The 16,927-nt window shown below is 35.1% G+C and overlaps 2 protein-coding genes across 2 annotated transcripts; both read left to right on the plus strand.

Annotated features, from left to right (window-relative positions):
- The first annotated feature begins 1,575 nt into the window (after positions 1 to 1,575).
- On the plus strand, positions 1,576 to 3,029 carry LOC112289267 (uncharacterized). Its single transcript, XM_024534348.3, has one exon. It carries the CDS (start codon positions 1,765 to 1,767, stop codon positions 2,806 to 2,808), a length of 1,044 nt encoding a protein of 347 aa, XP_024390116.1. The 5' UTR covers positions 1,576 to 1,764; the 3' UTR covers positions 2,809 to 3,029.
- A 786-nt stretch (positions 3,030 to 3,815) lies between these two features.
- On the plus strand, positions 3,816 to 5,338 carry LOC141045988 (uncharacterized). The gene is made up of 2 exons (XM_073537520.2): positions 3,816 to 4,286; positions 4,586 to 5,338. Exons 1-2 carry the CDS (start codon positions 4,018 to 4,020, stop codon positions 4,695 to 4,697), a joined length of 381 nt encoding a protein of 126 aa, XP_073393621.1. The 5' UTR covers positions 3,816 to 4,017; the 3' UTR covers positions 4,698 to 5,338.
- Positions 5,339 to 16,927: the final 11,589 nt, after the last annotated feature.

The following is a 16,927-nucleotide window of genomic DNA, read 5'->3' on the forward strand; positions in this document are numbered from 1 at the left end:
TATTCATTGATTATATACAAATTACTCATCTATCTACATATATATATATATATATATATATTCACACACATATCATTTTCATCTGTATGTATATATATATATATATATATATATATAATTGACTAGCATACATTTAGATGGAGCATCAAAAATTCCATTGACTAGAGCTAATTAGGGTGGTAAAATCCAATTATTGCCAAGTTACTCAATTATTGGGATGGGATGGAATAAGACAAGTTGGAATGGGATGGGACGGGCTAGTGGCACTGGCATAAATGAACCCGACTTATACTTGGTTGATGTGGCATCATTTTTTTTGTTTTTTATTTTTATTTTTATCGCAATATGAGGGACTAATTGACTGCCAAGGTATATTGTGTGTATGTGCCAAAAACATACTCAACATTAGCAAAACCAATGGTTTAACCACTAATCTGTATGTATTATATACTCAATAAAAATTAATCACACAATCATATATGCCAAAATACTTTTTTCTTCATTCATTCACAATTTGATTTGAAATCAACACATGAAAACTGTAAGTCAAGAAGAACAGTAGCAAGCATTTTTTTACGATATTCAAACTGAAAATCTTATTGAATATCAAATGACAATACATTTCTCATGATGATGTCTTTAAATTTATGTTGAGAAAGTAAATTCAAATTCTATTTGTTTCAGATCACATTTATTTTTAAGTTCTTCATGATTTATAATTTTGAATATGACTTTTCTTTACAATTCTGAAATATTGATATATCTATATTATAATGCAGAATCATGCATGGATAACAGAAAGTTATTATAAAATTAACTAACTGAAATGATGTTTGTGACATGTTTTCAATCACCTGAAGGAACTCCAACCCAAGTCAAGTTGATGAACAACTTGTTTACCTTAATTCCTCATTAAGAATTACTTGTTTCATTCACCCACATATACATATGTATATATATATATATATATATATATTATGGAAATGTGGTCAATTTTCATGCTTACATCCTCACTTGAATTTATATTTGCAAAATACAATGACATTGCATAAGCCCAAGTGGAAAAAAAGGGGAAGATGCATGGAGTAAGACCAAAGGAGAAGGTAAAAAGGATGAAGTTTGTGTAATATTTGCACACAGTAGTGTGCCATGTAGCTTAAATCTTCAATGGGAAGGGAGCCACTTCGGGTTTGTTTTGTTTTGTTTTTGTTCTTTTTTTTGTGTTGCAATTTCGTTATTCAGCAAATACATTTTAGAAACACATTAAGTTCTAGATTAGTATCGATTTACAATACTTTTTTCACATTGATAGTTTCACAAAAAACGATGAAAAACTAAAGAAGAATAGTAAAGCCCTAAAAAAAGAAGAAGAAAGAATTCGGCAAACAGCTTCTACTCTTTAAGAGTACGGTGCTGGTTAACAACAGGGCATCAAGAATGATGATGACACACCCTTAAGTTTTATGAAAGTCAGCAGCACCAAGCTCTAATTTTAACCCCATATTCAGATCATCGTTACAAGGCCTTTTTAGGGTTGAGAGGGATCGTGCACAAACCATAAGCCCTAATTGCTCCTACTGTTGAGGTTTCTTCTTTTCCTCAGTTGTCGTAGTCGCTCCACTGGGACCATGCGATTCGACGCATTCTGGTGAAAATTATGATCCTCCGACGTGCGCAAGCTGCTTTGTAGTCTGTTAATCAACCGTGGGAGGGACGCCAACCAAATTTTGTAGAGGACATGTGACGGAATATTGAAGGATTCGGATGCGAACCGGTGTCTCTAGGGCTATGGCGGTGACGACGGGGACGGAAGGAGGCGCTGCGCTGAAGCCGAGTGGTAAGGTGGACTCGGCCTTGGTGGAAAAGGCTGTAGATGCGCTCCTGAAGTGGAGTGGGTCTTTGAAGGGGAAGGATAAATCGCAGCTGCTTGAGGATGACCAGTTGTTGTATGTTGTGGTGGGATTGAATAAGGTGCCTGACAGGGGTAGGACGAACCCTTACAGTGTTACGCTTCCGCACCCGCTCTTCCAGTTGGATGAGAACCTCGAGGTGTGTTTGATCATTAGTGATAGAGAGAACACGAAGCTAAAGATGAGTAAGGAGACAGCCAAGGAGAGAATTGAGAAGGAGGGGTTGAACATTAGGAAGGTTATTTCGTCATCGAAGCTGAAGAAGGATTACTTTTCCTTCGAGGCGAAGCGGAAGCTGTGTGGGTCGTATGATCTGTTTTTGGCGGATGATCGCATTCTTGGGGAGCTGCCGAAGGTGTTAGGAAAGGGTTTTTACAAGAAGAAGAAGCATCCCATTCCTGTGAATCTTACGCGGGCGCAGTGGAAAGGGCAGATTATGTCAGCTCTGAGTTCGACGTTTGTGTATGTGAGCGGAGGTACTTGTAGTGTGGTGAAAGTAGCTAAAACATCGCAGCTTAGGGAGGAGATTATCGAGAATGTGAAGGCGGTTTGTGAGGGCGTGGCGCAGCAGATTCCAAAAAAGTGGGCCAACATTCGGTCGTATTATTTGAAGACTCTGGAATCTATTTCTCTTCCTATATATCAATCTCTGCCTGATATGCCATTTAAAATTGATTTACCTGGATTGTCACAGCCGGACGCAAATCAAGGCATGAAACAATCCAAGAAGAAAGTTAGATTAGCTGAAGTGAAGAAGGAGAAGGTAGATGGGTCATTTATGAGTGAAAGCGAGGACAAAACAGTTGTAGTTCAGGATACTGTAGCATTTGATAAGTCGAAGAAGAGGAAACAAAGAAATGTTGAGGGCAAGCCGAAAAAGCCTCGAACAAAAGCCTAATTTGTCTTTTTCAGCTCTAACTTTTTTAATTTGCAGTTCTAAGAAAAAGGTTTGGGCAGTTGCGTCTGGTCGTGCAATTCCATCTCAATGTTTCACGTAGTCGTTCCTAGCAAAACGGTTCTTTACGGCTAGTTTTCTCATTCTTCTAAGGTAATTAGTTCTGGCTTGGCAAGGAGCTGCTGTAATCTTACAAATACACTTTTTTACTTATTTCAATTCAACCTGCATTTGGATGGTGTGGTCCAGGTGTTTCTTCGTGTGGGCAAATCTCTTGTCTGGGATATGTCAGCTAGTCAGATTATTAGGCATCACGTGTTCAGTTGGCTGGGTATGATTGTTACTGTTTTGTTTCTTGCGTGTGCACAGTATGCTCGGTTTCGAGGTTATTACTTCGTTGGATTCCCAATCACCAGCTTTTTTTCGTCTTATAAAATTATGTTTATTTTTTCCACTGCTTAGTTGTTCTAACGCAGAGTGTTTCTTATTGTACTTGCGTCTGAATTATCCATATTAGGTTCTTTAGCTTGCAGCTTTTTAGACAAAAAAATCAACCGTGGATGTGGCGTTATTTTGATGCTAGCGGAGGAATCTGGTACTTGCAGGCAACCTGAAGATTTCTACCAGTGCGACTGAAAGGATGTCTTGTTTGCTGTCCGCTGATCACAGAATTGTCTCTAAAAGCGTATGAATCTGCAAGTACTTGGACACCTTGTGTTTGTTCTCCGAGCGTAATTGTTGTAATTGCGACGTGCTTATTTGTTCCTCTTAATAGAGCACATGTTTGAACTTAATGCTACGGGCAAATGTACTACAGTATCTCTCAGGTGCATCTGTGCTCCTGAATCGGTACTTCTTGAATTCATGCTAGCGTCTTGCTTCTAAGATATGCGTCCTGTGATTGTTTCTGCTGCTTCTCTTTCGCCTTTGCTTTGCACTCTGCTATTTGGTTTGTTACAGTATCGTTATCTTAGATGTTGAAATTTTGGGAAGTCTGAATTTCACTTTTCCAGTTAACAGTTTGTCTTCTTAATCTTTATTTTGTTGTACTTTCTTTTCTTCTCTTTTCTTTTCTCTCCCTTTCCCCAAAACTTTCATGTGTTACCTCACAACGCGTTCCATCATTGCCGCTGTTGAATGAACTCTGCCACGAAATAGAAATAATGCTTGTTTTCATTTTTTGTTTTCATTGTTTTCGTTGTCCGTTACGCTATGGATTTTCACCAGGCTATTGCTGGTTGTGCAACTTCGAGGTTTGCATGGTTGCTCTATTTGTGTACACATCGAGCGAGCTGTGATTCTACACTTTTTGCTGTCATAGCTTGGATAATCTGTTGCCAGATATTTTTCTGTGTACGGTTTTACCCATTATACAATTCTTCTGTGACTGCAGCTGGAAGTATACTCGAGACATCAAGCTTTCACCATCGTATTCTTTGTGGATTACTTACCAAGGATACTAATTACGATTTTAAGGAACGGTATATTCGCGTACATTGCCGCCCAGTCGAATCTTACATTTTATTTGTATTCTGTTTGTTTGTTTGTTTGTTTGTTCTTTTTTCTTTTCGTTTGTGTCTGTTTGACTATACATTAGTCTCTTCTTTTGTTCTAAATTCGTCACGGAACATCTTCTCGACGTCCAAATTTATTCAAAACCTTAACTTGCACCATCTTTATGCCCTGGAGTGGTGGTATTTGTGTCCTATGGATTCGTCCTAATTTTTGGAGGCTTCTAAGTTGACTCTGACTATTTCTGAACTTTATTCATCATTTCCAGGACTTCTGGCTTTCGTATATACTGTAGCCACGAGTCGTTGCATCGAGTGCTTGCATCTTGCACAAGCAATTTGCTTCTGCTTCGGGTACATTGGCGTGGTGGAAGACATTAGCAATAATACGGGACAAAACGGGAAGTTGTAGATCATCGAATCAGACACTTTCAAACACACCGCATCTCAACAAGTTTTCATGTTAGTCTCCTCTTCACTTAGTTTCTATTGATGCAGTGCATGGATGCCATTGTACATTCTAAGAACCACCAACAAAGAGAAGAAACAATCCATCACATCAGCTACTCATTGGGACCAGACTCTGCCGTGGCGAACTTGCTCATGAATGGTGCCGGGGTTTAATCTGCAGCACGATTCATGCCTGATGTTTCAGATTGTCTTGCGTCTTCTGCGACAAAATTGATCCGGTGGTTTTGTCAGGGAGATGATGAATGCTGGAGTGTAGAGAGGATAAGTGAGAATCTGAAAGGGGGAGAAAGGGATGCTGGTGGAGGAGCCATTGCAACACGACCACAATGTCAGGCAGCATTTTGACCACACCCATTTTTAATGCTCAGGGTTGTGGTCAAGTCTCAATTCAACTGTCATAACTCGGACAGTTTGTTTCAACAGGGCACGGTGATGACTAGTCAGAATCAATATATATATACAGGAACACACATGATGCCTAATCTGATAGAATTGGGCATACTCACCGTCTAAACTTAAACATAAATGGTGGCAACACAAATTTGGATCTATTCATTGAATTTCTGTTCCCTCCGTCACCGTCTGAGGATTTTAATGATTCTCATTGTTTTCTTTCATATGTATCCTAAAAGGTTCCACATGGACAATTTTTTAGTTCATGTACAAAGAAATATTTGCAGTTTAATGCATCTGTGTTATGAAGGACCTGGTTTGAACAACTCTCATCGATGATCTCTAAATCTTTACCAACACTTTCCTCGCAGAGCCTGGACATTGATCCCCGGGATGGACTGCTTCTGATTACTGGGTCGCACATGAAATGGCCGTGGCTTGACCATTTGCAGTTACCTCGGTTGAGCATCAGAAAGGCAAGCGGTGGGCCGCGCATGGTCGGTGGCCACCGCAAAATATGAACGGCTCACTCTTTTCCTCATCAGAACCAATTCACAATGAGAAACCCCCTTGCGATCAACACTAGAACGGTCATCAAAGTCGTGGTGCTGACAAACGGAGAAAGCTCGGAGGGCGGAGCATCGATATCTCAGAATCCACGGTTGCCGCGACGCTCGATGCCTCTTATGCTCGGCAACTAGCTTGCTGTCTACGACTTAATCCCCACAAACCATGAAGGTCCAAGTGGGCCTCTCACAAGCGAACAGGAAGGAAACAAACACCAAAGGATCTCACGATCGTTCAGGCGTTGCGAAAACAAGATTTTGATGGTCAGAGAGCTCATAAAACGAAACACAAATTATAACAAATACGAAATAAAAACACATGCTCATTTGTGTACAAACCGAAAGGTGATGGGGCTGTGGGGAAGGGAAACTCTACAGGAGACCCACCCAGCCATGATCTGCGTCACACAATCAATCCTGGGGACGATTCTGGAGCCAGTGATGAAGCACAGATTGCTGCAGCTCTGAGTTTCAGGTGGTTTCACCGACACTGTGCTGAAGCCTGAGCGAAGCATGCGGGGATGGATGCTGTCTGCCATTCTTTGCTTTGAAATCCCGATCCTGAAGTAAACTGGTAGTAAACCATCCTCCTAACCGTTGAGTTGTAAGCAAAGGTTCCAGGGCTTGCTCTGATGTGGGTATCATCTCCACACAGTCACCGCAGATTGTACCGACACTGTGAAGAATGAGCATTGTGGAGCTCACAAGCCTTTGAAACAACTCAACACAACACAAAAACAAAATATGGCAAAACAAAAGAAGGAAATGTACACAGAAGAGTGGGTACTGAGCACGGTGATGTTGTCAAAATGTATGTGGATATGGGCATGGAAAATTGATTCGGCTGGGAAGGACTTGGAGCTCCGAGAGCGAGGTTGACCATAAACGTGTAGCATAATAATATTATGTTTGATTAGCATTATATTTATTAATTCCATGTGTATTTATACATATACACATCCCTTTCAAACCTAAACTGTCAAATTAATTTAATTTTGCAGCTGTGATAGCAATAAGATACCCCAATATTAAAATAAATAAATATACATAAAAATCAAAATACATAAGTATTATTTTATTTTATTTTTTAAACTTTAATTATAAGTTTAATATTTTTTATATTTATATAAAAATTATGTATATAAAATAGTAATAAATATTAATTATTTTGGATACTTTTTAAAGATTTTTCTAATCACTAATATTATTTCTATAGTAACACTTTTATTCTTGCTATGTATCATACTTCAAATATTTATATCATTATAATTATGAGTTTTACTTATTTATTTATTTTTAATTGTGTAAATATGCGCTTCCAACGAAGTTGTTTATGTTTTATTATTTCACTTAAATCTAATCAATGCATAGTTTATTTATTTGCTTAAGTCTCCATTTTACTTATCTTGTACATTGTTTAGAGCTTTGCACTCCATCACCAATCCCTCAATCTTACACTTGGTGATGTGCTCATTCTACAAGTAAGTGAGAGAAGTAGACTTGTCAACGTTGAAGAACTCGTTTTGGATTCCTATAGCGCACTCTCCCAAGTGCCTGAAAGCCTTGCTCTGTTACCCCACTTTAGATTGTTGAGAATGAGGTCGTGTAATGCTTCTATCTCTGTGCAACTGAAGCAAGCAATTTTGGAGGAAAGAGTGACATTGAAGCGCTAAATTACTTTCTCTCATATAAGTAATTCCACCTTATGTATAAGACATGAAGCCATTCTATTTTCTTCGATAAGGTGGGATGTCAAGATTGCATGCTAAAAAATGAAATGATAATTAGAGAAATTCAAAAAGTGAGCCAACAAGATACCTTGAGTTCTGCTTCAATGTATCTCCTATTTTGTCCCTTCTATTAGAAATTTGTTAAGTATAATTAATCCTTGTTTAGTATGGAGGCCCTTGGTGGTCTTTAAACTAAAGGAAAAATAGTTTTGTTGTCAACAAAAATAACTAGACTAATTTTTTAGAGGCCATTAAGGTCTTTCATACTTAATAAAGTTCTCTAATTAATTAAACTCAATAAAATTTGTAATTGAAGAGACAAAATAGGGTATATATTGGGACAAAACTCGAGGTATCTTGGTTTATATTTCAAATTTCTCTAATTACTTTTAGCACAAATATAAGTCGTAAGAAAGCTAGGCAGCAAAACATCCAATTTTAATAGCATACTATGGAGGAAATTGCAAGTAGGTTAGAGATTTTTTCTGCGATCCACTTATGTCTCAGCTTTTGATAGTTTGCGAGGCTGCAAATGGTCACTGTTGATTAGCTTGGTGGCACATCGATATCCTTCTGGGTATAGTTGAGTATGAGATTGTCATGTACTTTGCATGTTCTTAGGAAGATAGAACGGTACTGTACTTTCTTGCCACGAGCCCATTTCTTTCTAGAGATTATATGTGATCAATCTGATGTAATCAATAAATTTTATGTACTTTTGTGATTATCGATATTATTTTATCTAACATTTACGCCCACAACGCTTTTATTGCAAAGATAGATGAGTTGGCCACACACATTACACATCATCTCTAAATGCAGTGATGAACCTATTCTTACTTCATCCAATTGGATTAGCCCATCCATTAAATCATCTCAACATCTCATCAAAGTCCAATTACAAAAAATTCCAAATTTTTTTCATACAAGCACCTGAGTTAAGTAGTCATATCACCACCTTCTTTCTATTATAGCTAGTTAAGTTAGTAAAGACCTAACACCACCATGCCTGGTTCCAACTGCCATCAAACGCATGCCACCAATGAAATGGAACAGAGGAGTGGTGATTATTGGTTGGAATTTGATACAAATGAAATGAGAGAGTAGTGATAATGAAAATATAGAAGAATTTTTCATTATTGTTGGAAGAAAAGCACATGGTAGAAATAAGACTTGTTACATGGTGGTTTCTTGAATGATATTAAGGTCATTATGTACACAGTTGATGGAGGTTACAAGTTGGTAGAGTGGTTAATGGGTTGCTTTGTTGGTGGTCTTGAGACTTTTGCAAAACACTCTTTGGAAATTCAAAATTAATACAATTTTTATCAAAAATAAATAAATAATAATAATTTAAGTTGCATTGATCTTGGAACCTTATTTTCTATCTATCAAAAAATAAATGAATGATATTTCATATAGTATTTTGTATTTTGTATTTTGTATTTTTTTTTTTTGTGGTGGTGATAAGCCTTTATTTACCTTAAGTTTTCTCTAGACAATCTATGAGGCTATCCTACGACCAATATCCTAAGTTTAGGATTTAAAGTATTAGAGTTTAGATTTAGGATTTAAGATTTAGGATTACAAGGGTGTGTCTAATTTTTGGGCATTAGTATTTTTAGATTTTGATTTGATTTACACCATATTTATGATATCTAAGATTTCAATGGTGTAATTATTTTCCTATACATGTTTATAGTTTGTAAGATATATCTACTTTGACTTGGACTTTAGGATTTTGACTTTTATCATACAAGGATTTTTGAAATTTTTGAAAAGTCTATTGGATCCATTTGGAGATTGTCCATACTAAATACATGCTTGAAGTTTTCAAAAAGTGCATATATTTGTAGATATTAAGTGTTTGACCATTTTGGCTTTTGAATTGACTTTGCATATGAAAAAGAATTTTTAAGTTTTGATTTGACCTACCCTTCTATTTTAAAGGTTTGAAAATCTAATAGTGGATTTGAATTCCTATAGATGTTTTTCAATTTTGAGATATAAGGCATTTGACTTGATACAATTTTCTATTGACTTTTCTTATACTTTATCTTTTTGAGTTTTGATTTGACTAAAGTTTAGGATTTTGGATTTAGAATTACATGCATGTCTTCAAAAAATGACCATACTTTTTTAGGGATTTTGAATTAACCTACCCCTCTATTTTCAAGGATTGTGATTCTAATGGTGCAATTAATTTTATTTATATTTTTTTCATTTGGTAGATACAAACTCTTGGACTTTTGAAGATAGAGTTGACTTTTTTATTAGTGATGAATTTCAACATTTTGAAGTGACCAACTATCAAGGAAAAGAACTTGATAAAAATAAATAAACAAGTGAAACTTTTCTCAAAGAAAGATGAAAAAATAGGAATAACTAAATATGTATATTAAGAAAGAAATTGGAATGGCTATTGCCAAAAGACAAGAAAACTAGAGACCCTTGAAACTAGACTATAAGCAAAAAAAGAGTTGACAAGAGTGAAGAGGGCTTCACTCTTGTCTCTATATATACTATCTAACTAGGAGCTATGTGGCGATATTCTATAGGACCTCTAATATATGTTGACTTTGTAAGATACATGCCTTGACTTACAAGGTAAGTTTTTCTACGTGTCGGCCACATAGTTAGCTTGGTCTTCAAGCTAATAACATGTGTGGCACATGGCCAACTTGTTGACCTTGTTTTTAATCCAAAAAGTCAATTAAAGACACTTATAAAATCAAAGCAGCATCTATGAAGCTTCTAGGAAGTTTTTATAGAAGATATTATAGAATTAACTTATTTTTACCTATTTTTAATTACTTCTACTTATTTATATATGTAATTATTAGCTCACATGTGTATGTCGGTGACATTACCCCTCCTTCTAGGGATGAGTTCCACAAAGACCGGTGATCATATGTGGAGGAAATCTATGATGCGATAAATTATATTTGCCACATACTTAGATCTTTGTTCTCTTCAAAGATGGTTGATAAGGCCTCTCAATAATCGATAGTATCTTATATCAGGGCGGGAAGACCACCTTATTATCTGATTGTTATTGAGGCCTTCATAACTTCCTTCAAATAAAATATTTGGAACACCATCAGGAATTGTTCCTACCTCTAATAAAATTACCAAACATTGGGAGTTTCTTCCAAGGTCGTGATACCAAGGGTGTTGTACCTTGCCATCTATTCGAGAAAAAACATGTCGTTCTTGAGGATCTTCATCTCGATTGTGTCGTCTTAGAGGTTGTGATAATCGCAATGTATCATTCGGTAGGTCAACAAATGAAGGCTCTTCAGTCAAATTTACTGGTTGTTGGTTCTCCATTTCCTTAGTGTCACAACTACAAAGAAGCTAAAACAAAGATTAAAAGTAGAATGTTATCTTGCCTAGATCTTGTTTCTTTTATAAGGAAGGTTTTCATCTTGATTTTGATGGATGTCATCAATGAAAAGCCTCCACTGCCTTTGTTGCATTTGCAAGATTCTTTACTGGCTCCCATGTGTGTTCACTAATATCATATCCACGCCAATGGACAAGATATTTCAATTTATTTTGGCGCCGCCTTGAATCTAGGACTTCTTCCATTTCAAATTCTTCAATATTGTCCACTCCAATAGGAGGAGGTGGAGTTTGTCTTCTTCTTAGTATGTCCACTATCTTGTATGATTCAAGAAGAGATACATGGAATATTGGATGGATTTTCGTTGACTCTGGTAGGTGTAAACAATATGCAACTGGATTGATTTGTGAAGAAATAAGAAATGGTCAAAGTTTACGATAGTCCAACTTGTCACAAGGATGAGTGGTCTTGATATTACGATGAAGTAACTATACCTTGTCACTCGTGTGGAATGGTGGTTGTTGCTTTTGATAGACATCTGTATTGATCTTTTGTTGTTTTGGAACTTCTTTTAAGTGCACCTTCATTGTTGCATGTAGCTCTCACAAATGATTTGCCAAATCTTCCGCCATAGGATTATCAGCTTTTGAAAAGTCAAAAGTATCAAAGTCATGGATGATAATCATAATTGGCAAAAAAAGGTGTTTGTTTTGTAGAAGAATGTACCGTGTTATTATAAGCAAACTCTGCTAATAGCAAAAGAATTGTCCAATCATCTTCTTGGTTGTCGATAGTACATCTTAAATACTGCTTCAAAACTTTATTAATACACTCCGTCTATCCATTAGTTTGAGGATAGAATATCAAAAATAGTTTTATATCTACTTTTAGAATCTTGAAAAGAGTCCACTAAAATCTTGATACAAACTTAGTTTTCTTATCGAATATAATATCTTTGGATAATCCATGATAGCGATAGATATTATTAAGAAAGAACTTAACTGTTTCTTCACTTGTGATAGATTTTGTACATGGTACAAAATGTGCCATCTTAGTAAAATGATCTACTATCATGAATATAGAGTCATAAGCACCTAAGATTGAAAGATCTGTGATGAAATCCATAGAAACAGAAGTCTATGGTTGTTTTGGAATACGTAATGGTTGAAGAAGTCTGTAATGCCAATGATGAGGAGTTTTTGATCTTGAACAAATGTTGCATGACTAAACAAAATCTTTTACACCCTTTCACATTTGTGGCCACCAAAAATCTCTAGATATTAGTTCCAAAATTTTATTTTATCCAAAATGTCTTGCTACTAGAAAGTCATGACGAGTTTGAAGAACACATAATCAAGCTTCACCTTCTTAAATATATAGGCGTCTTTTGAAATATAGTAGATTTTTCTTGAATTCAAACTTGGAAGTATCATAAGACTTTGAAGGATTTTCCTTAATATCACAAATAGGAGGATTAAAAGACATACTTGATTGAACTTGCTTAATAAAAGTTGAATCAACAGTTAGTATTGATTTCATTGCTCGACGATAAAGATGCTTTGGCTTCAAGAGAATTGTTCATTGTTGATCAAAAGTAACATCTCCTTCCTTTGCTACAAGGTAAGATCGTCTAGAGAGTGCATCTGATAAATCTTGTTGTTTTTTTTTATCAATAAGTAATCTTGAATTCGAATCTTGACAAAGACATACTCCAATAGATTTGGTGACAATTCAAAATACATGTTGATATAAAATATTCAAGGTTCTTGTGATTTGTATACATAATAATTGGATTAGGAGCACCTTCTAGATAATGGTACTATTATTGAAACAAATCCACAATTGCAAGAAGTTCTTTGTCATAGATCTCGTAGTTGATCTTGACTACTAAAAATTTTCTGGAATGAAAAGCTATTCGGTGAAGTTTAGCATCTGTTTCCATTTCTGACAGTACCACATCCAAAGCAAAGTATGATGCGTCTATTTCCATAAAAAAAAGCTTAGAAAAATTGACGCAATACAAGATTGATGTAGAAACAAAGGTTTTTTTCAAAGCTTCAAATGCTACTTTCACTTCTTGATTCCATTGAAGTTTGTCTTTACAAGTCAAACGTGTATGTGAAGCTGCAACTTGAAAGAAGTCTTTGATGAAGATTCGATAGTAGTTGGCAAATTCCAAAAAGCATTAAACATCTCTTATAGTTTCTGCGATCTTTTAATCCATAATAGCTTGAATTTTCTTAGGATCCATCATAAATCCATCATTTGAAATGATGTATCCTAAGAAGTCGACTTGAGTAGTTTGAAATACACACTTTTCTATCTTCGCAAAGAGTCTCGCATCTTTTAGTTTTTATAACACACAACAAACATGAAGTTCATGTTGCTTTGTGTTCTTAGAATAGATTAAGATGTCGTCTAGGTAATAAACAAAATCATCTAAAAACTCCCAAAAGACATCATTCATTAGATTTTGGAATGTTGCTAGTGCATTTGTAAGTTCAAAAAGTATGACATTGTATTCAAAATGTCCATACCTTATTCGAAACGCAGTCTTCTATTCATCTCTTTTTTTGATGCTTATCAGATTATATGCTCCTCATAGATCTATTTTTGTATAGATCTTAGCTTGATTCACTTGATCAAGGAATTTAGCTATCAAAAGTAGCGGGTACCTATTCTTGATGGTGATTTTGTTGAGTCTTTGATAATCGACACACATCCGCAACGATTTATCTTTTTTCTTCACAAATAAAACTGGAGCTTCTATTGGAGATTTGGAAAGGCATATGAAGTTCTTGGCCAGATTTTCTTCAATATATTCCTTGAGTTCAGCCAATTCATTTTGTAATAAACTGTAGATTGGTCCAAATGGTGGTTGTGCTCATTGTTGAAGGTTAATTGAGTAGTCATAAGAACAATGTTCCAAAAGAGTATCTACATTTTTCTTTTCAAATACATCTTAAAAATCTTGATATTGGCTTAAAATGTGACTTGAAGTCTTTCCACCAGTAGAAACACGTGTGGCAAAAATGACACAAGGTGATCCTTCTTTTGCAGCATGCAAGAAAGCTCTTGTACCTACAAATATAAGTTTAATTGTACTAGACTTATGACTTTCTACTTGATTAACTATGCTCTTAGTTATACTTTCAGAAAAATCAAGACTACAAGAAGTCCAATCTATTTTAGGGTTATATTTTTTTAGCCATGATAAACCTAAAATAATTAGATTAGAGGGAGATTTAATGATATTAAATATTATAAAGCTAATATGACCATTAGTTGTTACTTTTATAGGAAGAGTTTCATGAGTAATATCTCCTAAAGACAACAGACGACCATTTATGACTTCTACATGAATAGGTTTAGTTTTCTTCATTAAAAGTATGCTATGTCTTTTACCAAATTCTTCTTCTAAGAAACATGTTGAGGCTCTTGAATCTAACAAGACAAAGGCTTTGTGATATTTAGGTCCTAAAATAACATTTATCGTATAACAAGGAGAAGGTTCTGAGGAGAGAATAAGACCTTTATTAGGTGTTATATAAGGTTTCAACTGCATGGTTCCTATTGTAGCTAGAGAAACTCGTTTTTTGATATACTATCTTCTTTGATAGCCGTACTCCTCATTTTATGGTTGGGTTGCTTCTTTGAGCAATGCTGAGCATAGTGCTTAGGTTCTCCACAATATAAGCACAATCCTTATTGATGACAACAAGTCTTTTCTTGCTCAGTAAGAGGTTTGAAATGTACTGCATTAATTTACATATCTTCTACTTCCGAATGTATGTGTTGAAGAGATGTTGGTGTTGCCATTGAATTATAGTAATGTTGAGGTCGACTTGTACGATTCTTAGATCAAAATTCAAAAAGATGATTATCGCACTTCACAACAAAGCCAATTGCTTGACTCAATGTTTGAGGATCAAGTAAGTTGAGCATTAATATGCATCTCTTTTGAATTAAAAGGTTTTGTAAAATACAAAATAAATACATAGTCAAGTAAAGATCTCAATATTTCTAATATTTCTCTATATATTTATACATATACATACATAATCTAGATTTATTGTACAAAAATCATATAAAAAGTTCAAATGTATAATATACAATACAAAAGATTTTAAATTTAAAATTAAAAAAAAATCAATTTTGCATGTTATAAAATAATTGTTGGAATTTGAAATACATAATTTAAAAAATATTTTTACTATTTAAATAGATAAAAAATATATATATATATATATATATATATATACACACACACACACATAGATGTTATTATATTGTAGCAAAATTCATAATTGGACTTATCTAGTTTAGAATTTATTATCTATTTATTTAATAATTTTTTCCTTGATTTTGAAGTAGTATCCTACAACCAAAATATGATTTCTTTTAATAACTTATTAAGAAAACAACCACTCTTTTTTCTTTTCTTTTTGTCTTTTTTATTTAAAACTCTTTCAATATTAATATTGTGTATTGTGTTATGTCGTTAGGAGTTTGACCTTGTGTTCTCTCAAAGGGCTTAGTTAGGATTTTATCCATAACACAAATGGACACTTCAGTACAGCACAAATTGTACATGTTCTTTGCATCCACATTTGTAATTAGTTCCAACAATCGATCACTTGGTGTGCACCTCTTCATGAGAAAATGTTTATTAAACCCCCAAAAAATTAGGGGAATCTCAAAGTGGCACCTGAAAAGTACCACATGCTGCAATGAATGAGAATGAACAAAAAATATTATTTGTGGCAATAATATCTGAATACAGTAAAAAGAAAATAACAAATCTCATGTGGAGATATCAATACAAATCACCATTCAAACAAGGCAGTGGTGATGAGAAACAAGAGAGTAGTATAAGTCTTCTACCTGCAAAGAGACAAGCATTTTTTCTTAATTGATTTTGAATTGGTTAAAGGTAATTACAGTAAACAAAAAAATGAAATAAAAGATGAAATCAAAACTGAAATGAAATAATTGGTGAAACATCGTGTAGTGCCGCTCACAAAAATCAAGGAATTTTGAGACGTAGAGGAATAGCAGAAGAAGAAACTGATGGTGGCTGGAGGTACAGAATAAGAGCAGGCCATGAAGTGAAACAAGCGTTAACTTAGCAAACCAAAGGCACAAAAAAGAACACATAGAAAAACAAACAAAAAACCAAACAAACATGATCACCCCCCTCCCCCTTGGACCCTTTTTGTTGCATTGAATGATCAGCACTGGGAACCATCAGAACCTTTCACCATTATTATAATTCTATTATATATATTCTTTATCACAGCTCTTAAATACCAATTGAATCATCATGCACTTATTGAATTTATTAAGTGCTCTTCAGTGTAAACATTTGTCTTTGTCTTTGGGTTTGACCCAAGCATTGTTGGGGTCTATGGGGACTCCTTTGTGATGTAAGAGAATGTGGACAATTCTACTTCATCCAGCATGTGTGAATGAGTTGATAATTAAAGAAGTGAGGATAGTTTTAGGGTTGATCAATGTTGGGTTTTTTGGTCATGGAAGCCTTTTGTGAACTAGTCTTACGATGACATCAACTTTTTTTCTCTTATAGAACACAGAACAGTGTTTAGATTCCTTGAGAGTTCAGATTAACAGAAAAGGAATGGCAAATGGTTCATTTTTGCTTTCAGTTTGACTGCATTCTGTGTGCTGAAAACCATTTCCATTGTAACATAAATAAATAAGCTAAATAACTAAATATATTGATTGATGGTCGGAACATTGTCAGGAGGAGCCCTCTCTTAGACCACGCTTTCGGAGACGTTTCAAAAGCGTCTCGAATTTCTACGGATCGGGCATTGTTCTTTTGCTGATTCACTACTGAAACTGCAATTTATGTGCATGATATTAAACTCGTCATTGCAAAAAAGGAGAAAAAATCCACAGGAACATCGATGCTCAATATTATCTCAGTACGCAAAGGCGAAACAGTTGGAGGCACTGAATCGACTCCTTCCATCAAAAGAGAAAGACATAGTTATGGGAGCGGCTACACTTTCTCTGATCGATGTTGAAAATCATCTAAAAAACCAGACGATAAGCTCCGCTTGTGAGCTTAAATTGCAGATC

The sequence above is a fragment of the Physcomitrium patens genome, chromosome 12 (assembly GCF_059467195.1).
Source record: "Physcomitrium patens ecotype Gransden chromosome 12, ASM5946719v1, whole genome shotgun sequence".
In the NCBI taxonomy this organism is placed as follows: Eukaryota; Viridiplantae; Streptophyta; class Bryopsida; order Funariales; family Funariaceae; genus Physcomitrium; species Physcomitrium patens.

What these genes read in the sequence shown, in the direction of transcription:
- LOC141045988 (XM_073537520.2), top strand. Translation starts at nt 4,018, where the DNA reads ATGGATTTTCACCAGGCTATTGCTGGTTGTGCAACTTCGAGGTTTGCA. An exon ending in AATTACGATTTTAAGGAACG is followed by an intron (nt 4,287 to 4,585) that starts GTATATTCGCGT and finishes CATCATTTCCAG; the next exon opens with GACTTCTGGCTTTCGTATAT.
- LOC112289267 (XM_024534348.3), top strand. Translation starts at nt 1,765, where the DNA reads ATGCGAACCGGTGTCTCTAGGGCTATGGCGGTGACGACGGGGACGGAA.